Source organism: Pseudophryne corroboree, chromosome 2 (assembly GCF_028390025.1).
Source record: "Pseudophryne corroboree isolate aPseCor3 chromosome 2, aPseCor3.hap2, whole genome shotgun sequence".
Lineage (NCBI taxonomy): Eukaryota > Metazoa > Chordata > Amphibia > Anura > Myobatrachidae > Pseudophryne > Pseudophryne corroboree.
This window is the reverse complement of record NC_086445.1, coordinates 47729126-47754338: the sequence shown is the minus strand read 5'-3', so window position 1 is coordinate 47754338 and position 25213 is coordinate 47729126. Positions and strand designations below refer to the sequence as shown.

Below are 25213 nucleotides of genomic sequence, written 5' to 3'. Positions count from 1 at the left end.
GATTAATATTAAGCCCACTCCACTATCCACCCCTCCCCTGTGTAATAAACAGCCCCTATCACCCTGGAAGTCATGTACCAGGGCCCCGTCATTCAGCACAGTGTCCCCTTCTACAGTTTAGTGTTCTCCTTCGCGTCCCATTTGTGCAGTAAAGGAGTAATTAGCAGAAATTATTTCTCCAGGTCCTACATGCTGAGCGAAAGATAGAACCCCCCTACCCCCACGTGACATCAAAGCTGCCGCTGATAGCACCCCCCACCCCTACCGCTGATGGATGGGTAGGGGCCCCAGTGCATTGCTGTGCCCAGGGGCCTACACTGCTGTTAAGACGGCTCTGGTAGTGACAGGAGCCAGGTGCTGCAGTGTGAAATTCCGCTACAGCACCCGGCTCCTGTCATAGCAGAGGAGCCGACAGCACACTGAGACCGTCTCTGGGGGAAGCCCAGCATCTCCGGAGATGCTGGGCACGCCCCCAGAGTGACGATACCATTATCCCCGCGAAGCCACGCCCCCTAGCTGTAAGGCCACGCCCCTTTTTTGCCGCGATCGCTGCAGTACATCAGGGGCGTGCACCGGGTGTCACCACACCTGGTGACGCCTCTGCTGTTGCCCATCACTTACTCTGCATCTGGGTGATTATCTGAGATTTTCTCCAGTTCACTCTCACAGTCAAAGGTCATCCTGTTGACTCCATGCTTGGCAGCATATCGCATGTGAGACGGCTGTTTGCAGGGATTTGCATAGATGATATCAGTGGCAGGTACTCCCATCCCTAGTATCATCTTTATCTCAGTCTGGGGACAAAATAAAAGTGTTGTGACTTGTATTGCTTGTACCACTGGAGGAGACAGTATAGAAAAATCATTATATATAAGTATTACAGCAGATTAGAATAGATAAATTAAAATTGTCTCATTATTTATAATTGGGAAGGATTGGCAGCATATCTTTCCGGGAAGACAAAAAACATGTGAGAAATCAAGGTATAAGATGGGTTTGTTTACAAAAAAAAAAAAAACAGTATTTGTCAGTGGGGGAGGGGAGGGTTAAGATGAGCCAGAAAGTAATACCCCTTTTTGACCGCCTGAAACAGGTCGCACACGGGAGACTGACATGGGAGCTCCCAGTGTGCGAACCGCCTCAGGCGCCCCGCTGCCGCTATCTGCAACCCAGCATATTGCCTGGTTGGTGACGTCAGCGGTGACGCGGAGGAGGCAGCGCTGCCCATACACAGAGAGTGAACGGAAAACGGGTCGCATTGACCCGGGTTCCATTCACACCACACAGTGAGCTGGGTTGAACATGAGTTAAACCCTGCTCGCGACCAGGGTTGAAATACCAGGTCACTCGTATTTCAACCCTTGCACCTTTTAGAGCGAACCTGAACACGGGTTATGTGCGCTCATGTGCCCATAACCTGTGTTCAGAGGTGGCGGTCTGAAAGGGGCATAAGTTGACTCCCCCCTGTCTCCAGGCAGCTGTATACTTTTGTTGTCAAAACAGATGAGTGAATCCGGTTTTCTGAAAAAGGAACCCACATGAATTTTGCATATCTGAGTACTTCTGAGCCCAGGTGCAGATGGGGGTAAGACAGAGTGGTGTGGTGCAGATGGGGGGGAAGACAGAGTGGTGCGGATGGACAGTAAGACAGAATGGTGCAGTTGGGTAAGAAACAGAGTGGCGCAGTGGGGGAAGACAGAGTGGCAGGGGAGGGGCAGAGCAGTGTGGATGAGGGGAAGACAGAGCATCACAGATGGAGGGGGAGACAGAGCAGTGCAGATGGGGGGAAGACAGCAGCGCATATTGAAGAAAACAGAGTGGCGCAGATGCAGGAAGACAGGGCGGCGAGGATGGGGAAAGACAGATTGTTGCAGATGGGAGAACACAGACTAGCACAGATGGGAGAACAGACAGCAGTAGGGATTGGGGAAGACAGCATCATGGAGGTGTATAGGGAAAGAATATGTAGATGCATAGACCATACCTCCCTACTGTCCCGATTTCAGCGGGACTGTCCGGCTATTTGGACACTGTCCCGCTGTTCTCCCGTGGGTCGCAGTGTTCAATGGTCCGGGGGCAGATGGGGATGCTTTGAGCACCCTCCGCTTTGCTCTGCAAAGAAGCAAGTGGTCCAGAGCCGGCCCTAACCAATATGATGCCCTAGGCAAGATTTTGGCTGGTGCCCCCTAGCACCACCGCTGGTTCTGCCTCTGACCTTGCACCTCTTTCCCAGCACCATCACCCCTCACCCGTAGCAGTCCTTGTACCCCCTATATTTTAAATAGGAACAGTTCGCACATTTGACGCACAGCCCAAAAAGGGGAATCTTCTTGCTGGGAAGGGGCATGGCCACACAATAGTAACCCCAATTCCAATTACGCCACACAGTGCTGCAACTTTATTCACATTTTATCTTCCGATAGTGTCCATAATTCATATTACCTCCCACAGTAGTATCACTTTACCTTATAAACGTTACTCCTCACAGTAGAGCCCCTTATTCACATTACATCACACTGAATTGCTCCTTATTCACATTACACCACACCTTATTGCTCTTTATTCACATTAGACGACACAGTAGTGCCCTTTCTATATGCAATGCCACATAGTAGAGCACCTTATACACATAATGCCACACATTAGTAATGCATTTATACACAATTCCACACAGTAATGCCCCTTACACATATGAGACACATTAATGTCCTTATAAACATAATGCACCTTACACATTATGACAACCTTTATTAATGCCCTTTTACACATAATGTCCCTTACACATATGCCGCACATTATTAATGCCCTTATACACATAATGACACACATAGTGCCCCCTACACATTTGCTGCACATTATTAGTGCCCCTATACACATAATGACACACATACAGTAGTACCCTGTTACAGATATGCCGCACATTATTATTGCCCTTATACACATAATGACACACATAGTGGCCCTTTACACATATGTTGCACGTTATTAAAGCATTTTTACATGACACACATAATGTTTCTTACACATATTCTGAACACTACTGCACAACCAACCCACTCACATGCACACAGCCCTCACACTTCCACTAACACTGTGACTTCTGCCTCTGCTTGGATACAGATGTGTCCTCACAAATCTTGCATCAATGCTAACGTCGGGCACCTTTTTTTTTTAAATGAAAATGCATCTTATTTGCATTGCTATGTGGCTAGGATGCACAAGCAGCTTCTGCTGATTAAACTGATATGCAGCATGCCAATATACTGTGTGAGACTGTGGCTTTATCTGTATATGAAATGCTACATACAGAATGTAGGCATGTTGCATATCATTTTAATCACCAGAAGCTGATGATGCCCCTAGGCATATCAAATGCCCTAGGCAATTGCCTAGTTTGCCTATACCTATGGCCGGCTCTGAAGTGGTCTCTGAATAGATGTCGTGCTGGGAGGGGAGCAGGGGGCTGCCCAGCTACTCGGGGAGCGCTGGACACTCCTCCAAAATGTCTAAAAAATTGAGTCTGTGACACTAGACCACACCCACTCTGACAAGGCCACTCCCACTAATGCTAGACCACACCCCTTTCTGGGTCGCGCGCGGCTTTGCCGCACGAGCATCCCACCCCTGTTGCCTACAAAGTTGGGAGGTATGATAGACAGTAGATGGAGCATGATCGTTTTATCAATTAAGAAAGATGTTTGTAGTAGCTGTATGTGTAGAGTAAGTGAGAAGGATGTTGGAACCCAGTGGGATTGTTGTGGTGACCGAATGCGATGTTTGTGGGCACTGAGTGGGATGGGTGTGGCCACTGAGTGAGATGGGTGCACCACATAACTGCTTAGACTTTCAGTTGCATAGACTGCATGTGTGTATAATGTGAGCACAAAGATCTGTGAATTAGCAGCGTCACCGTTGTGTGAATGACAGCAATCTCACTCTGTGCCAGTGGTGACTTTGCAGTTACTCACAGGGTAAAATGGCATACCATATTTGTATTGCGCAAGGAACATGTCCATTAGGGCGTCAGCCTTAGTAATAGGAATTACATTGCTTTTGTGGTTTGAGTGGTAGAGATTCTAGTAAAAAAACAATAACACTTGTTATTAGGCGCAAGCTTCCTTTAGGTCTAAATTGAACACTTGTAAATAAGTGATTGTAGTTGCTGCTCCCAACAGGTGATTTGGATTATCACCTAATTAAAGACAATAGTTTGGAATAAATGAGAGCGCAAATGTAATTAATAAAATTGTATATACTTTAATACATGCACATCATATATTAGACAATATTAAAAACAAAAGTTATTCTAAAAAGTCAAATTAGTATTGGTGCTTGACACACCCCCAGAGGGTTCCACAAATTGTAACTGATCCGGTAATTGCCTGTAAATTAATCACTGTCTCAAATGTTGGTAGCTTTTTCTACTATGTTTGAATAGAGTTCCACAGAATATTAAATGGTGGTTTTTAGAAGTAAATCTGATGCTCACCGCTGCTGGAGTTCAATAGCAATAAACTTCCCAATATCTGGTGCAGTGGAGGGTGAAGGAGCATACACCTCTCTGGATCCAAATGCCGTATGAAGAGAGGGAGAGCGGCTGTCAGCAGCGCCGCTCACAGCGCCCCTGTCAGCCCGTACTCCGTACTCCGCAAATAGGGGCGAGCTGATGAGGTGTTTCTCAGGGTACACGTGGAAATGAGCGCGGCTGTAGACTGGCAGTGGAACAGTAGAGACAGAGCCCGGAACAGTGTTGTGGTCCTCACAGGGGTAGCCTTTACGCGTTTCAACTAGAATAATTTAAATAATTATTAGAGTCCACTTCTTTCTTATATGTGGAGGTAACAATTCTATCTTTATCTACTTCTAGGGCAATATCCAGGAAGGTAATATGACCACCACCGTGAATGGTGCTCGTAAATTAAATTATTCTAGTTGTCATTATAGGCCATGGTTAGATAACATACCAAAAAGTCAACACTTTAGACTAAGGAGGAATTGTTCTGAATATGAGAAATTCGAATTACAAGCTAAAGATCTTACTAATGCTCTATTAGAACAAGGATATCCTGTAAATCTACTTAGCTCTGCACTCGAAGAAGCTAGCTCTAAAGAGAGAAACATTGTTGCTGGGAAAAACAAGTATGGATACACATGAATCTATGATGGAAGGACTTGATCATGAATTGATCTTTGTGTCCAAGTATAATTCTTGTTCGAAAGACATTAAGAGAATTATTAAGAAGAACTATGGACTCTTAAAAACAGATAGAGTCCTATCCACATGCTTGAAGGAAGAACCTAGAATAGTCTATAGAAAAAAATCGAAATCTGCAAAGTCTCTTAGCCCCCAGTCATTTTAAAACTGAGAAGAAAACGGAAAATACTGCTATAACTTGGTTAGGCAAGATATCAAATATCAAGGGATGCTATAAATGTGGTAGGATAGGTTGCATTACCTGGAATTTTATAATTAATAAAAGCACCACATTTAATTCTACTGCATTAGGAACCATTTTTAATATTAACCACCACATTAATTGTAACTCCACATATGTTGTATATTTGATAACATGCCAATGTGGAGCACAATATGTAGGAAGGACAACTCGTTCCTTAAATACAAGATTCCTGGAACATAGGCGGAATGTTTTGAAAGGGCTATGTATACATAGCCTATCCCGCCATGTACAGACGAAACATAAGGGTAATATCAATGTATTACAGGTACAAGGAATCAAACATATTGGGAACACAAACAGAGGTGGAGATCGCTTTAACCTTTTATGCAAAAGAGAGGCTTATTGGATCTTCTCTCTAGGGTCGCTGTTCCCCGCAGGATTAAATGAGTCAGTTGAACTAAATAGTCTTTAATGTCCCTTTAGCATAAAATAACCTACTGGAGAATGTGATTCATGGTTTGTCTGCCTATCTCTTAGTGTGCTTATAACCACCCTAAGGAGCTATATTAGTCACATCGATCTTAGAAAAATACTTGCTCTATATATATATTTTCTCATTTTGGTTATTTGGATAAGAATTTACCTATAGCTACAAATCGATTACTAGTATATGTGTATATATGTACTTGTGAAAAAACAGAATTATAATTATTAGTGAAACATAAAAATCGGTAAATCGGAGGGCTGGTTCAAAAAAGCATGATTGAATCAGCTTGAAGATATTAATAATTCCCCTTCCCACCTCCCCCCCCCCCCCCCCCCCTTTCTTATGATTATATGTACTCTTTTGGGATGATCAAAATATGTAATTGGTATCTTTTGTTTTGTTTTTCTCCTCTCTCCTTCTCATTTATAAGTTTATATGATTACGCTCTTTAGAAAAATATGATTAGAGACAACTGATCTGACTATATATTAATAACATATAGGTATTTTTGAAAATAATATATAAGATCGTTAGAGATAATATATAATTTGAGTATCCAATTAAAAGCTGCATAAAGAAGGAGAGAAAGAAGAGGAGAGAAAATAAATAATAATAAAAAATATATATTGGTGATACGATCTGGGTTTGGATGGGAATCGAACATAGGTCCGGTAGCATACGTCACTCTTGCATTAGTCTGCTGTGCCACTGACCTCTTTGGTATTTATATTGGTTGTTTTCTATTAGTTGAAGTATATTACTAGGAACATGAATTGCGGTGATGCCTTCTTATATCAAACAAAACATCAATTCTTTGTAACAAAAAAATGTTCTATATATAAAAAAAAATCGAAAGCCTGTGTATATATAAATAAATATTGCTGATGTTTTATAATATTATTTTTAAAAGTGGAGTTAGAGATTAACTCTACTAATATTGAACACTTGTTTTAGACTATTATGTACACCTGTTTGCTGCTAAATGGCCTCTGTGGATTGGCCAACTGCACAATAAATATCGGACCAGCTTGACACCTAATTATACCTTCTGAGGAAACCGCTATACGTTGACAGCGAAGAAACGCGTAAAGGCTACCCCTGTGAGGACCACAACACTGTTCCGGGCTCTGTCTCTACTGTTCCACTGCCAGTCTACAGCCGCGCTCATTTCCACGTGTACCCTGAGAAACATCTCATCAGCTCGCCCCTATTTGTGGAGTACGGAGTACGGGCTGACAGGGACACTGTGAGCGGCGCTGCTGACAGCCGCTCTCCCTCTCTTCATACGGCGTTTGGATCCAGAGAGGTGTATGCTCCTTCTCCCTCCGCTGCACCAGATATTGGGAAGTTTATTGCTATTGAACTCCAGCAGCGGTGAGCATCAGACTTTACTTCTAAAAACCACCATTTAATATTCTGTGGAACTCTATTCAAACATAGTAGAAAAAGCTACCAACATTTGAGACAGTGATTAATTTACAGGCAATTACCGGATCAGTTACAATTTGTGGAACCCTCTGGGGGGGTGTCAAGCACCAATACTAATTTGACTTTTCAGAATAACTTTTGTTTTTAATATTGTCTAATATATGATGTGCATGTATTAAAGTATATACAATTTTATTAATTGCATTTGCGCTCTCATTTATTCCAAACTATGGTAGAGATTCTGTAGTTTTATGAAATTTTAGATCATGTATAAGAAGCCTCAATGAGACATGTGCAACCGCAAGGTTTTCTGTCTACGGAATATATATAAAATATGCAGTGAGGTGAGGCAGAGCCTTTCCTGTCATACCAACGTATACACCAGAGTTTTCACTATGAAAAGTATATAAAAATACAAAGGATACATTATACACTAGAAACATAGGCGTGCGCAGCACATTTTATTAGGGGGTGCACTGTTGGAGGGGTGTGTCTAGCACCGCCTTTTGGGCGTGTCTAGCACCATCTATTGACGGTCAACGCAATATAAAATACCCACCCTTGTACCAATCCTAATAAAGCAGATACATTGTCAGATGTTATGGTGTGCACCAAACAAACACCCCTGATGGAACTCATGCAATTACACTGCTCCTCCTCAGCCTGGTCTGGCTCCCTGTCTCTTTCCCCTGCAAGCTGCAGCAGCTTACTTACAAGTCTGTCACTCACTGGCACTGACAGTAGCAGACTAGTACTGCTGCTGCTGGAAAAACTAGTGACGTGTCAATGCTGCTGCCAACCGCCTGCCAGTATTGAATTTGTCTTCCTAAGAGGAACGCTGGCTGCATGCTGATCCTCATCAGTAGCTGGTGTTGCCATAACATAGAAGGAGAGAGGTGGGCGTGCGAGCAGCATGACGTCATCACGTCACATCACGCTGTTTTTGTACATGGAGGTGGAGCTGGGAGTTTGAAAGCCGGTGGCAGTGGTACCCTTGATGAACCCAGGCGTCCAGTCAGTAATGCAGTCCTGACAGGGTGCAGCGCAGAGGGGACAGTAATCAGCCTGCTTGGCGATCGCTGCATCAGGCCTGTGAGATCGGGGTGCCAGACATTAGGGGGTGCCTGTGCGCACCAGGCACCCCCCTGCGCACACCTATGATTAGAAATATGTTCTTTGTATTATTCTAAGCATTTTTATAGTCAAAACTCTGGAGTAAAAAGTCTATGGCAGGTGAGGCAGTGAACAACCCCCCCCCACACACACACACACACACACACACACTCCCCCGCCTACCTTTTCCGTACATCTTTGATCAACACTCACCAAATTTCTAGCAATATATGCTGCTGCACCTGTGTATAATGCCCACATGTATATACTGTTGCATCTGTATATAATGCCCACATGTGTAAACTGCTGCACCTGTGTATAATGCCCACATGTATTTACTGTTGCATCTATATATAATGCCCACATGTGTATACTGCTGCACTTGTTTATAATGCCCACATATATATACTGCTGCACCTGTGTATAATGCCCAGCGATATATACCATTTTATAATGCCCACATGTGTATACTGCTGCACCTGTGTATAATTCCCACATGTATATACCGTTGCACCTGTGTATAACGCCCTGCTGCACCTGTGTATAATGCCCACATGTATATACCGCTGCACCTGGGTATAATGATCACATGTATATACTGCTGCACCTGTGTATAATGTCCACATGTATATACTGCTGCACCTGTGTATAATGCCCACATGTGTATACTGCTGCACCTGTGTATAATGCCCACATGTGTATACTGCTGCACCTGTGTATAATGCCCACATGTGTATACTGCTGCATCTGTGTATAATGCCCATAGAATGTAAGCTTGCGGTCAGGCCCTCCTACCTCCTAGGACTGTTTGTTTTTACCCAGTTTTGTCTTCTAATTGTGTTCAGTTGTAAAGCGCAACAGAATTTGCTGCGCTATATAAGAAATTGTTAATTAATAATAATAATAATAATAATAATAATAATAATAATTAATGTGTATACTGCTGCACCTGTGTATAATGCCCACATGTGTATACTGCTGCACCTGTGTATAATGCCCACATGTACAGTATATACTGCTGCACCTGTGTATAATGCCCACATGTATATATTCTGCTGCACCTGTGTATAATGCCCACATGTAAATACTGCTGCACCTGTGTATAATGCCCACATGTGTATACTGCTGCACCTGTGTATAATGCCCACATGTACAGTATATACTGCTGCACCTGTGTATAATGCCCACATGTATATATTCTGCTGCACCTGTGTATAATGCCCACATGTAAATACTGCTGCACCTGTGTATAATGCCCACATTATATACTGCTGTACCTGTGTATAATGTCCATATGTATATATTGCTGCATCTTTGTATAATGCCCACATGTATATACTGCTGTACCTGTTTATAATGCCCACATGTATATACTGCTGCACCTGTTTATTATGCCCACATGTATATACTGATGCACCTGTGTATAATGCCCACATATATATACTGCTGCACCTGTGTATAATGCCCACATATATATACTGCTGCACCTGTTTATAGTGCCCACATGTATATCCTGCTGCACCTGTTTATAATGCCCACATGTATATACTGATGCACCTGTGTATAATGCCCACATATATATATACTGCTGCACCTGTATATAATGCCCACATGAACCCTTTGGCCCATATATTGTGTGTACATCTGGCTCCTTGTATTTCAAATGTCAACGTTTCGGAGCAGTTTCGTCGTCACGACCATACTTGAAAATTTAAATACTATACAAGGTTTTTTATTTGCAAATGTGAAAAGCTTCAAGTGCTGTTCTTTCTTGGATAGAGTACATACCTCCTATATAATAGCCCAGATCTGTGACTCTGTGCCTGCCGTAATGCTGGACGGAGTCAGAGACACAGATCTGGGCAGGGCCACCATCAAGGGGGAGAGTGAGGGCCCGTCCCACTCATATCGCCCGCTGCTGCTGATATTGGCTGCTGCCCGTTCTCCCATAGGCAGCAAAGTGACACTGATATGCTCCCCGGCAGCCTGGCGGGAGGGAAGGGGAGATGTGCGGCAGAGCAGCACCCGCAGCAGCAGGGACACCGCACACACTGTTGTGCTCCCCGGCTGCCTGGAGGGGGGGGGAATATGTGCGGCAGAGTGGTTCCCAAGGCAGCAGGGACACCGCACACTGATGTGCTCCCCGGATGCCTGGCAAGGGGGGGGGGGATGTGCAGCAGAGCGGCACCAGCGGCAGCATGGACACCGCACACTGATGTGCTCCCCGGTTGCCTGGTGGGGAAGGGGGGGAGATGTGCGGCAGAGTGGCTCCCGCGGCAGCAGGGTCACCGCACACACTGATGTGCTCCCCGGCTGCTGGCGGGGGGGGGGGGGGGATATGTGCGGCTTAGCGGCTCCCGCGGCAGCAGGGACACCGCACACTGATGTGCTCCCCGGCTGCCTGGCTGGAGGGGGGGGGGGGGGGAGATGTGCGGCAGAGTTACCCTGACACTAGCCTGGATGGCCTGCGTCTTCGATGCTGCTGCTGAGAGATAGCATCCTTGGGGCAGAGAGATTAGCAGTGTCACTGATAGCTGCTAATGATTACCCTCCAACTACTCCAACTACCTTGCTGCCAGGTACCTGCAGCACATCCGCCGTCCGCCACACCTGCCCTGACCCTCCCGCATACGCGGTGCCTCCGGAACTCCTACCCCCACCCCGCAGCCCCCACTCCCCTGCCCCTCTCACCACCGCAGCACCTCCCATCCCCCTACCACAGTCCCGCCTCTGCCCCCCCCCCCTCCACCCACAGCATCTACATACACCCTCCCCCATCCGCTGACATCCCCCACAACCACCCCAAGCGCCTCCTGACCCCCTACCCCACCCGCCACATCTTCACACCCGCCCATCCACCACCTGCAGCGCCTTCCGGCCCTTCCACTATCCCCCGCACCACCACCCCTCCCCCACATGCGGCGCCTCCAGACCCCCTATACCACCCACGGCCCCCACTCCCCTGTCCCTCCCACAACCACAGACCCTCCCACTCACAGCCCCCCCCCCCCCGCATCCGCCCCCTTCCACCCACAGCCTCTACAGACACCCTCCCCCATCTACCGTCAACCCCGCAGCCACCCATCCCCCACCCGCAGCACCTCCTCACCCCATACCCCACCTGCAGCACCCCAGCACCAGCCCATCCACCACCCACAGTGCCTTCGGACCCTTCCACCATCTGCCACACATGCAATTCCAACACACGCCACTCCGCCACCCCTCCACCCACATGCGACGCCTCCAGACCCTCTACACCACCCACGCTACCCACTCCCCTGCCCCTCCCTCATCCACAGAACCTTCCAACCGCACACACCCCTCCACCCACAGCATCTACAGACACCCTCCCCCATCCGCAGCCACACTGCACCCACCCCTCAACCACCCTCAGCGCCTCCGGACCCCCTCCCCCATCTGCCACACCCCCGCACCTGCCCCTCCTCCACACGCGTCGCTTCCTGGCCCCCTATTCCATACGCAATACACTCGCCCCTTCCCCACCCACAGCACCTCCTGACACCCTGCCCCACTGCACCCGCCCCTCGACCACCCGCAGCGACTCCTGACCCCTCTCCCATCTGCCACACCCCCGCACCTGCACCTCCCCCACTTACGGCACACTCACCCCTTCCCCACCTGCAGCGCCTCCGGAACCCCATCCCCCATCCACCAGATCCCCATACCTGCCCCTCCACTACCCGCGGGACCCCAGCACCCGCCCATCCACCACCTGCAGCGCCTTTGGACCCTACCACCATCCGTCGCACCAGTACCCCTCCCCACATGCGTCCCCTCCAGACCCCCTTCACCATCAATGGCACCCACTCCCCTGCACCTCCCTCAACCACAGACCCTCCCAACCATATACCCCCCGCATCCGCTCCCCCTCCACCCACAGCCTCAACCGCTCCTCCCTTACCCGCAGCACATCCTGACCCCCTCCCCCATCTGCCGCACCCCCGCACCTGCCCCTCCCCCACGCGCATCGCTTGCAGAACCCCTACCCCACCCGCAGTGCACTGGCCCCTTCCCCCACCGCAGCACCTCCTGACCCCCTACCCCACCCACGCGGCCCTACTGTACCCGCCACTCCACCACCCGTTGCTCCTCCCGACCCCCCCCCCCATCTGCACCCGCCCCTCCACCACCCGCTGCTCCTCCCGACCCCCTCTCCCATCCGCTGCACCCCCCCCCCCACCTGCCCCCTCCCCCACGCGCATTGCTTCTGGACTTCCTACCCCACACGTGGCGCACTCGCCCCTTCCCCACCTGCAGCACCTCCGGAACCCCCCCATCCGCCAGATCCATGTACCTGCCCCTCCCCTACCCGCGGCACCCCCGCCACTCCCCCACCCATACCGCCTCTGGATCCCACTCCCCCGCACATCCCCACCCGCAGCGCCTCCCAATACCCTCCCCCATCCGCGCTCCCCCCCACACCCACTGCATTCTGTACAGTGTGCCCTGCAGGTGCTATTCACACAGTCGCAAGGGGCTACGCCCCCTTCAACATCCAACGCCCTTTCATTGTGCAATATGTAACCACTCACAAAACTAGAAATGCAGGTAATACTTCATATAATATATATATTGAACGGCGTACAGGGGTTAAGGGGGCATAGCCCCTTACAACGGTGTGAAGAGCGCCCGTACGGCGCGATGAAGCACCTAGTATGTATTTATGTACGTATATATATATATATATATATATATATATATGACATGGTAAGGTGGATAGTCAATAGGTTGACCACTAAAGGTCGACAGGCATTAGGTCGACTTGGTTAAAAGGTCGACCTGGACAAAATGTCAACATGTTAATGGTCAACAGGAAAATGTCGACATGACTTTTTAACAATTTTTTTCATTTGACTTTTTTCATGCTTCCACTTGGACTATGATTGGGAATAGTAACCTGTGCCAAGCGCAGCAGTAGCGGAGCGAGGCACCTTGCCCGAAGCATGGCCATGCGAGGGGACGCAGTGCACTAATTGGGGTTACTGGTAAATTTACGGAGTAAACAACACAAAAAAAACCCTAAAAATCTCATGTCAACCTTTTTCCGTGTCTACCTTTTTAGTCACGTCTGCCCTTTTTTGGGGTCGACCTAGTCACTGTCTTGACTTTGACTACCATACCCATAGGAGAGAGTCACCTTCTATTAGCATTTGTGAAATCCAAGAGCTGTACCTGAGGACGTAGCCTTGATCACCATCGCGAACAGTGTGACAATTGGTCATTATTCGCTATGGTTCCAGGTTCTGGACAGCCTATGTAAGCTAAAGTGTCGGATCCAGACACCCGGGTCCAGGAAGGCCGCATCCGACAATGCAGACCTTGGACCCATCACGCCTTCAAAACAGGGCAACGCGCCCCAGTTTTGATGAACGGTGCCGGGTGCCACCCTTCAAATGCTGCAGCATTTCAATCATGCTGCTGCTGACAGGGGGCTGCAAGCGACAATGCAAATAACTATAATATATATATATATATATATGACCTAGATATCTGAAAGGACCTTACAAAATGTTGCTCGTTGATCCAATAACATCCCTGATTTGTAAATGCCACTCTTATACCATTAGTAGTTCAAAATATTCACATCAAATGTATTAGATGTAATTTTACATATAATTAGAAAAACAGATGAAAGTCTGAACAATTGCAGTTTTCATTTGTGATTAACAAATGCGTTTTGTCGTCTCACACAGAGACTTCATCAGGGGTACATCTCTAAATTGAACTTCTCAATGTAACAGGAGTAACTATATATATCACATACGGGCCATTTTGTCATTCAGGTCTCAAAGAACTGATTTTTTGATAAGTTCACCCGGGTTCAGTATGTATTCCCGATGGATGGGATACTGATGGTCTGAATACCGACATTGGCATCCCCTCCAGCGAAATCACAGCAGCCACGCAGTGAACATCCTAAACTTCCCCTGTGCCTAACCCTGACCCTCCCTTGTGGATACCCAACCCTAACCAGGAGGTACCTAACTAGAGATGAGCGGGTTCAGTTCCTTGGGATCCGAACCTCCCCCCCCCCCCCTCCTGAACTTCACCTATTTTACACGGGTCCGAGGCAGCCTCGGATCTTCCCACCTTGCTCGGTTAACCAGAACGCGCCCGAACGTCATCATCCCGCTGTCGGATTCTCGCGAGATTAGTATTATATATAAGGAGCCGCACGTCGCCGACATTTTCACTCGTGCATTGGAGATTGAACGGAGAGGACGTGGCAGCGTTCTCTCCCTAAAAAGCTCCGTATCTGTGCTCAGTGTGCTGCAAATATCTGTGCTCAGTGTGCTGAAAATATCTACGTTCTCTGTCTGAGAACGCTCCATATCTGTGCTCAGTGTGCTGCAAATATCTGATCAGTGTGCTGCATTGTGGGGACTGGGGACCCACAATAACTGGTATCCGGACTCCGGGTCGACAGCAAAAATGTTGACACACCTTAGGTCGAAGCCAATTGGTCGGCATGGACAAAAGGTCGACATGGACAAAAGGTCGGCAGGAACAAGGTCAACATGGAAAAAGGTCGACATGACTTTTTCACGATTTTTTACTTTTTTTGAACCTTTTCATAATTAACGATCCACATGGACTATGATTGGAACGGTAATCTGTGCCGAGCGAAGGCACCATGCCCGAAGCATGGCAAGCGAAGCGAGCCATGCAAGGGGACGCGGTGCACTAATTGAGGTTCCCGGTCACTCTACGAAGAAAACAACACCCAAAAAACATAAAAAACTCATGTCGACCTTGTTCCTGTCGACCTTTTGTCCATGTCGACCTAAGGTGTGCCGACCAATTGGCGTCGACCTAAGACGTGTCGACCTTTTTGCTGTCGACCCTCAGTCCCAGACCCATAATAATTATAGTAGTACAGTACAGTAGGCAATTGCTGTATCTTGCAGCTCTCTGTCACTGCAAGTATCCATTCCATATCTGTGCTGCATTTTTGTGAGCAGTATATATACTAGTATTACAGTGCAGCATTTTGGTGACCCAACAGTATATAGTTGTGTACAGTAGGCCATTTCTGTATCTTGCAGCTCTGTATCACTGCACGTATCCATTCCATATATGTGCAGCATTTTTGTGAGCAGTATATATACTAGTATTACAGTGCAGCATTTTGGTTACCAACAGTATACATATATAGTACAGTACAGTAGGCCATTGCTATTGATATATTACTGGCATATAATTCCACACATTAAAAAATGGAGAACAAAAATGTGGAGGGTAAAATAGGGAAAGATCAAGATCCACTTCCACCTCGTGCTGAAGCTGCTGCCACTAGTCATGGCCGAGACGATGAAATGCCATCAATGTCGTCTGCCAAGGCCAATGCCCAATGTCATGTAAAATCTAAAAAAACAAAAGTTCAGTAAAATGACCCAAAAATCTGAATTAAAAGCATCTGAGGAGAAGCGTAAAGTTGCCAATATGCCATTTACGACACGGAGCGGCAAGGAACGACTGAGGCCCTGGCCTATGTTCATTGCTAGTGGTTCAGCTTCACATGAGGATGGAAGCACTCATCCTACCGCTAGAAAAATGAAAAGACTTAAGCTGGCAAAGCACAGCAAGGAACTGTGCATTCTTCTAAATCACAAATCCTCAAGGAGAGTCCAATTGTGTCGGTTGCGATGCCTGACCTTCCCAACACTGGACGGGAAGAGGTGGCGCCTTCCACCATTTGCATGCCCCCTGCAAGTGCTGGAAGGAACACCCGCAGTCCAGTTCCTGATAGTCATATTGAAGATGTCACTGTTGAAGTACACCAGTATGAGGATATGGGTGTTGCTGGCGCTGAGGAGGAAATTGACAAGGAGGATTCTGATGGTAAGGTGGTTTGTTTAAGTCAGGCACCCGTGAAGACACCTTTTGTCCGTGGGACGAATATGGCCATTGACATGCCTGGTCAAATTACAAAAAAAAATCACCTCTTCGGTGTGGAATTATTTTAACAGAAATGCGGACAACAGGTGTCAAGCTGTGTGTTGCCTTTGTCAAGCTGTAATAAGTAGGGGTAAGGACGTTAACCACCTAGGAACATCCTCCCTTATACGTCACCTGGAGTGCATTCATCAGAAGTCATTGACAAGTTCAAAAACTTAGGGTGACAGCGGAAGCAATTCACTGACACCTAAATCCCTTCCTCTTGTAACCAAGCTCCTGCAAACCACACCACCAACTCCCTCAGTGTCAATTTCCTCATTAGACAGGAAAACCAATAGTCCTGCAGGCCATGTCACTGGCAAGTCTGACGAGTCCTCTCCTGCCTGGGATTCCTCCGATGCATCCTTGAGTGTAATGCCTACTGCTGCTGGCGCTGCTTTTGTTGCTGCTGGGAGTCGATCGTCATCCCAGAGGGGAAGTCGGAAGACCACTTGTACTACTTCCAGTAAGCAATTGACTGTCCAACAGTCCTTTGCGAGGAAGATGAAATATCACAGCAGTCATCCTGCTGCAAAGCGGATACCTCAGGTCTTGGCAGCTGCATTGGTGTTAAATGTGTGTCCGGTATCCACCATTAATTCACAGGGAATTAGAGAATTGCTTGAGGTACTGTATCCCCGGTACCAAATACCATGTAGGTTCCATTTCTCTAGGCAGGCGATACCGAGAATGTATACAGACGTCAGAAAAAGAGTCACCAGTGTCCTAAAAAGTGCAGTTGTACCCAATGTCCACTTAACCACGGACATGTGGACAAGTGGAGCAAGGCAGACTCAGGACTATATGACTGTGACAGCCCACTGGGTAGATGTATTGCCTCCCGCAGCAAGAACAGCAGCGGCGGCACAAGTAGCAGCATCTCGCAAACGCCTAATCGTTCCTAGGCAGGCTACGCTTTGTATCACCGCTTTTCATAAGAGGCACACAGCTGACAACCTCTTACGGAAACTGAGAAACATCATCGCAGAATGGCTTACCCCAATTGGACTCTCCTGGGGATTTGTGACATCGGACAACGCCACCAATATTGTGCGTGCATTACATGTTGGCAAATTCCAGCACGTCCCATGTTTTGCACATACATTGAATTTGGTGGTGCAGAATTTTTTAAAAAATTACAGGGGCGTGCAAGAGATGCTGTCGGTGACCCGAAGATTTGGGTGCCAATTTCGGCATTCAGCCACCGCGTGCCGAAGACTGGAGCACCAGCAAACACTCCTGAACCTGCCCCGCCATCAGCTAAAGCAAGAGGTGGTAACGAGGTGGAATTCAACCCTCTATATGCTTCAGAGGATGGAGGAGCAGCAAAAGGCCATTCAAGCCTATACATCTACTTATGATATAGGCAAAGGAGGGGGAATGCACCTGAGTCAAGCGAAGTTGAGAATGATTTCAACGTTGTGCAAGGTTCTGCAACCCTTTGAACTTGCCACACGTGAAGTCAGTGCAGACACTGCCAGCCTGAGTCAGGTCATTCCCCTCATCAGGCTTTTGCAGAAGAAGCTGGAGAGATTGAAGGAGGAGCTAAAATGGAGCGATTCCGCTAGGCATGTGGGACTTGTGGATGGAGATTTAATTTGCTTAACCAGGATTCACGGATGGTCAATCTGTTGAAATCAGAGCACTACATTTTGGCCACCATGCTCGATCCTAGGTTTAAAGCCTACGTTGTATCTCTCTTTCCGGCAGACACAAGTCTGCAGATGTTCAAAGACCTGCTGGTAAGACACTTGTCAAGTCAAGCGGAACGTGACATGTCAACAGCTCCTCCTTCACATTCTCCCGCAATTGAGGGTGCGAGGAAAAGGCTAAGAATTCCGAGCCCACCCGCTGGCGGTGATGGAGGGCAGTCTGGAGCGAGTGCTGACATCTGGTCCGGACTGAAGGACCTGCCAGCGATTACGGACATGTCGTCTACTGGCACTGCATATGATTCTGTCACCATTGAAAGAATGGTGGAGGATTATATGAGTGACCGCATCCAAGTAGGCACGTCAGAGAGTCCGTACGTATACTGTCAGGAAAAAGAGGCAATTTGGAGGCTCTTGCACAAACTGACTTTATTTTACCTAAGTTGCCCCCCCTCCAGTGTGTACTCCTAAAGAGTGTTTAGTGCAGCCGCTCACCTTGTCAGCAATCGGCGTACGAGGTTACTTCCAGAAAATGTGGAGAAGATGATGTTCATCAAAATGAATTATAATCAATTCCTCCGTGGAGACATTCACCAGCAATTGCCTCCAGAAAGTACACGGGGACCTGAGATGGTGGATTCCAGTGGGGACGAATTAATAATCTGCGAGGAAGGGGATGTACACAGTGAAAGGGGTGAGGAATTGGACGATGAGGAGGAGGTGGACATCTTGCCTCTGTAGAGCCAGTTTGTGCAAGGAGAGATTGATTGCTTCTTTTTTGGTGGGGGCCCAAACCAACCAGTAATTTCAGCCACAGTCGTGTGGCAGACACTGTCACTGAAATGATGGGTTCGTTAAAGTGTGCATGTCTTGTTTATACAACATAAGGGTGGGTGGGAGGGCCCAAGGACAATACCATCTTGCACCTCTTTTTTCCCTAATTTATCTTTGCATCATGTGATGTTTAGGGCTATTTTTTTTTTAGTGCCATCCTGTCTGACACTGCAGTGCCACTCCTAGATGGGCCAGGTGTTTGTGCCGGCCACTTGGGTCGCTTAGCTTAGTCATCCAGCGACCTCGGTGCAAATTTTAGGACTAAAAATAATATTGTGAGGTGTGAGGTGTTCAGAATAGACTGGAAATGAGTGGAAATTATAGTTATTTAGGTTAATAATATTATGGGATCAAAATTACCCCCAAATTCTATGATTTAAGCTGTTTTTGAGGGGTTTTTGAAAAAAACTACCCGAATCCGACAAAACATTTTCAGGGAGGTTTTGCCAAAACGCGTCCGAATCCAAAACACGGCCGCGGAACCGAATCCAAAACCAAAACACAAATCCCGAAAAATGTCCGGTGCACATCTCTATACCTAACCCTGAACCTCCCTTCCCCACTGCCTAAACTAACCCTCCCTGCTTGGTGCCTAGCCCTATCCTTCCCTTCTAAGTGCCTAACCCTAACCTTCCCGGCCCTGCACCCTAATCCTGACACCCCTTCTCCTACCTAAACCTAACATTCTCCAGCCTAAACCCCCCCCCCCCCCCCACCCCTCCCTGCAGCAGGACTCCATCGCATCCCGGCAAGGACAATAGGGATTCCTGGCCTGTGTATTTTGACGCCGGGGGAATCCCACCTCTATCTGCATTGGGATGTCATTATTATGCTGCTGGACGGGATTCCGGTGTCAGGATATTATACCTGCCTTTTTGGAAGAAGACGCCCTGCTGGCGTTGAAACGCGTTAAGGATACAGGTGTACCCTTTCACCAATTGAAGTCTAGCTCACCTTGAGCCAACACAGGAGATCAGTCCCTGACAGCCGCTGCACTGCAGAGCTTTATACCGCCCAGCTGACGCCTAGGTGCCGGGGCTCTGGTGCCTTCTGATCCAGTCGGTGGTCCATCTAAGTGAAGTCTAATTGGAGCCAGGCAAGGAGACATAATTCCAATATCACTACTCAGAGCGTGGCTGGCTGTCACATATAGCCAGCGCAACACATCCGTGGCTCCAACAGCAGGTGAAGTGCAGGGAGGCTCAGTCGGAGCTGCCCGTGGGAGGTAAGCACAGCCGTTCTGGGTGAGAGCGCATGCATACCGCGTCACAGAGATAACATCCAGCGATCCGGGTCTGACAGCCTGTGCATGGCTAGATTCCATTCTAATCCGACGGCCATCTCAGACACCGCTCTCCCCTCCCCCGTGCGGGGGTAAACGGCTGGCTGCACAAACATCACTCCGGGCTCTCCCTGCTAACACCATTACAGCGGTTTGGTTTTGGTGGACATGATTCATCTGTCCATCCCTGCATAAATTTGAGTGCTTATAACCTTCCATAAGGACAACTTCTATTTATAGAAATTTGGAAACCAATATATGTCCGCACGGAACAAGGACTGTTCAGGGACTTCTACATAACAAGTGAGTTATTATTGGCACACAGACCTATATGGTGTTTAAAAGAGTGTAATTAGTATCATCATTGCTCAATACATCATACCGTTTGTGGCCAAATTGGTACAATTGTTAAATAATAGTTGTATTATTATAATTCATTAGGACACAGTGACTCTGTACCGTATATATTCATGATAATTTATCCATATTAATTGTACTCCCGGGAGAATTGCTGTTAATTTTTATAATTTTTATAATAAATGTTTCCATTCTGATTGTTGAGCGCAACTTGGTTTCTGTCTGTATTGAGTGTCTCTTTGAGGGATTGGCATCCCCTCTCCAAGTCGCTGCTGACAATCATATACACCACCACTCACCGAGCGCACAGCTTCATCGCCTTTGTCAGTATTATGTCCGCTGGGATCCCATCTGATGGCATTTAACTGCATCCCTTGCACACACAGGACAATTGGAGAGAAGAACATCGAATAGTAATCCAACCTTGAATGAATGATATTGTTTCCTCCAGTGAATCTAAGTGAAAGTTCCCATCCATTAGTTCCTGACCATGTCTTATGGCTTCTCAGCCCAGGAAGCTGCTTAATCAGCCAGCACCTGACTGCTGTGTTTAAAGCAGAGTCTCTCCCATAAGTCAGGGCTCCTGATGGCAGTTAGTGCCCAGGCAAAAGGCTTGCTAGGAATAATGGGATCCAGAAGATTGGGGCACTTGTGTCAGAATGCCGGGACCTGAAGGGTTCCTTATCAAGGGAAAGTTAGTGAGGAAGCGTCCATTCTCCCTGGTTATTTATGCTAAAGACAATTGCTCTATGACTATGTGTAAACTTTCTATCGGCCGATGTCGGACCGCATGACATCATTACACAATAACCTTACAACTAAATATGAACTAACTTAACTTATCTGGAAATAACGACACAGACCACTGAAATGCCATTAATATCGGTCAACCATTATTTATTTATAATACTTAAACTAAGTATGGTGGCAATAAGAAAGAACGGCCAGTTCACTAGTGACATTACGACTTATTACCGCAACACATGTCCATGACATGACTTTATTTATCTCTTTTATTTATTTTTTGAATAAGCCTGGAGTCGGTCGCTGATGGAATTTTTGTGGCAGAGCGCATTCTAGCAACACTCCTGTCACAAATGGCTCCCGAACAGGGACTCTTCTGCTAGTCGTGTTGCACGTGGCAGAGGACCCAAAAGCCACAGGGTAACAGCACACAAACCAGCGAGCTCCAGACCACGCTGAAGTCATGGACAGCAATACCAGTCCAAGGGTGTCGTAAGTAGTGGGTTAAAACTCAACCACATGGGGGGAAATTAATAATATGATTTTTGTTTTCTCATGTGTTTGACCATGGTGCAAAGGTTTGTATTGGCAGGTAAGGGGCATACATGCCGACTGGGGTGCCATCCAGGATGTATAATAGAGAAAGATGGGTTCCCTGGGTCAGGTCTGCTTACCCGCTTATATATGTGACACATGCACACACAGGAACGAGGCGGCAATCTCCGGATTTCAAATAGAAAGTAGTGTATTCAAAATTTAGTCTCAAAGTGCAAAGTGCATAACAGGTACAGACGCTTCAACACCGCACAGGGAGTTTTTTTCAAGGTGCAAATGCTGCAATTAACAAAATTTGCAGCATTTGTATCTTGAAAAAAACATATATAAGCGGGTAAGCAGACCTGACCCCTTTTTCTTTTTCTTACTCTTTTTTTTTCTCTCTTTTTCTCTTTCTCTCTCTTTCTCTCTCTCTCTCTCTCTCTCTCTCTCTCTCTCTGTGTCTCTCTCCGTCTCTCTCTCTGTGTGTCTCTGTCTGTCTGTCTCTTTCTCTTTCCAATATTAAACATACAGGTATGTGATTATACAGGTTAAAGCAGTGGACAGTCCTCTGGGGGTTTTTTTTAACCTGTATCACCACATACCTGTATGTTTCATATTGTATGCACTATATGTCATTTTACCTTCACATGACATATAATAAATAATGTTACACTGTGAGCATCTGCCATTACATGTGTCTGCTGGCCTTGCTAAAGAGAACAATGGCCCTCATTCCGAGTCGTTCGCTCTGTATTTTTCATCGCATCGCAGTGAAATTCCGCTTAGTACGCATGCGCAATATTCGCACTGCGACTGCGCCAAGTAATTTTACAATGGAGATAGTATTTTTACTCACTGCTTTTTCATCGCTCCGGCGATCGTAGTCTGATTGACAGGAAATGGGTGTTACTGGGCGGAAACAGGCCGTTTTATGGGCGTGCGGGAAAAAACGCTACCGTTTCCGGAAAAAACGCAGGAGTGGCCGGGGAAACGGGGGAGTGTCTGGGCGAACGCTGGGTGTGTTTGTGACGTCAAACCAGGAACGACAAGCACTGAACTGATCGCAGATGCCGAGTAAGTGTGGAGCTACTCTGAAACTGCTAAGTAGTTTGTAATCGCAATATTGCGAATACATCGTTCGCAATTTTAAGATGCTAAGATACACTCCCAGTAGGCGGCGGCTTAGCGTGAGCAACTCTGCTAAATTCGCCTTGCGAGCGATCAACTCGGAATGAGGGCCAATATTGGGTGGAAGAGAGCAATGTAGCAGCATCACTCACTCTGCAATTATATCATAAACTGATTATTATACAATGACAGGGTGAGTGATGCTGTTACATTGCTCTCTTGAGGGGAGAGGCCAGGGATGTGACAACAGGTGGGAGGGGCTGTGGGTGTGGCATCTTCATAGTGGGAGGGGCTAAGGTGTGGCCCTGGCACCTACGGGGGGGGGGTGAGTTCCCCCACCTCTCTCGGACCACTTAAAGCACTGCTGGGAACCACCAGTATATTATATAGGAGGAGTACAGTGCAGAGTTTTGCTGACCAGTGACCACCAGTATTATACGTTCTCTGCCTGAAAAACGCTCCATATCTGTGTTCAGTGTGCTGCATATATGGTGTTTGTGTCGGCCACTTGGGTCGCTTAGCTTAGTCACACAGCTACCTCATTGCGCCTCTTTTTTTCTTTGCATCATGTGCTGTTTGGGGACAATTTTTTTAATCTGCCATCCTGTCTGACACTGCAGTGCCACTCATAGATGGGCCAGGTGTTTGTGTCGGCCACTTGGGTCGCTTAGCTTAGTCATCCAGCGACCTTGGTGCAAATTTTAGGACTAAAAATAATATTGTGAGGTGTGAGGTGTTCAGAATAGACTGGAAATTAGTGGAAATTATGGTTATTGAGGTTAATAATACTGTGGGATCAAAATGACCCACAAATTCTATGATTAAAGCTGTTTTTGAGGGTTTTTTGTAAAAAACACCCGAATCCAAAACACACCCGAATCCGACAAAACATTTTCAGGGAGGTTTTGCCATAAAGCGTCCGAATCCAAAACACGGCCGCGGAACCGAATCCAAAACCAAAACACAAAACCCGAAAAATGTCCGGTGCACATCACTAAACCCACCCAAATCTAACTCTCTCTGCACGTGTTATATCTGTCTCCCCTGCAGTGCACATGGTTTTACCCAATTGCTAACAAAGTTCCTGCTGCGATCAACTCAGAATTACCCCCTATGTTTCCCAGCAATCCCCGAGTTCTGGTTTTAAGTGCCTGAAGGGAAAAGGTTTTTTTCTGCAGCAGGTTACATTGGTTTCCACAGGGAAACATCGGGTGCAGAGTGGATCTTGATCCAGACGCACCAACAGACTAAAGCTTAGGCTGTCCCAGAATGCATTGGGGCCTCATTTATAACCCCGCCTCCAGGCACTGTGAGCTCAGTTTCAGTTGGTGTCTGCAGCAGCAGGTCACCTAACAAGAGGGCTGCACTGGGCAGCCCTGAAAAATACTTTTCTGACAGATAATTTCTTCAAAACTGGGCTGTCAGCGCTGTATGTCATGGTGACCCTTCAGCGCTGCAGCTCCAACACCTCCCAAGCTGCGTCACATACCCCCGCGGCCTATTCTTGCGGGGTAAACGCTCAGGCTTTAGGCACACGGTCGCAGTCCATCTCCTGGTTCGCGTGGCTACTACAGGGAGGAGGTAAGAGGGTCCCCCAGGCCAGTGGCGGATCTAGACTTAACTTTTAGGGGGGGGCGGTTTAAGAATGATGACTCCTCCCCTAATCATAGCCCCTCCCACTTAGTAATGCCCTTCCCGTTCGCTTCTAAAATTTCCTATTGTTGCCATTACTAATAAAATGTTGCCAGTTAGTGGAGAGAACCCTGCGCACTGGTGATACAGACTGGCGAATCGCCATTCCTTCCATCAGGGGTGGTAGAGGCTAAGACAGAAGGGCAATTTAAACATGCATGGGATAGACATAAGGATCTCCTTACAAAGAAATAAGGATCAAATAAGGTTAGAGATAAAAATAATGTAAAAAAAAAAAAGGGGGCAGACTAGATGGGCCAAGTGGTTCTTATCTGCCGACAAATTCTGTTTCTATAGCACACAGAATGAGCCAAAATTCACATTATAGCACACTGAATGAGCCGAAATTCACATTATAGCGCACTGTATGAGCCGAAATTCACATTATAGCACACTGAATGAGCTGACATTCACATTGTAGCACACTAAATGAGACGAAATTCACATTATAGCACACTGAATGAGCCGAAATTCACATTATAGCACACTGAATGAGCCGAAATTCACATTATAGCACACTGTATGAGCCGAAATTCACATTACAGCAGACTGAATGAGCCGAAATTCAGATTACAGCACACTGACTGAGCCGAAATTCACA

The 25213-nt window shown here is 47.1% G+C and overlaps 1 protein-coding gene across 1 annotated transcript in view; it reads right to left on the bottom strand.

Moving 5' to 3' along the window:
• LOC134997196 (antizyme inhibitor 2-like) overlaps positions 1-25213 on the bottom strand; it is a 106062-nt gene that overhangs the window by 47058 nt on the left and 33791 nt on the right. The window contains exon 3 of the mRNA XM_063951256.1: positions 622-794. Coding sequence (XP_063807326.1) covers positions 622-794 — 173 coding nt within the window. The remainder of the gene's footprint in view (positions 1-621; positions 795-25213) is intronic.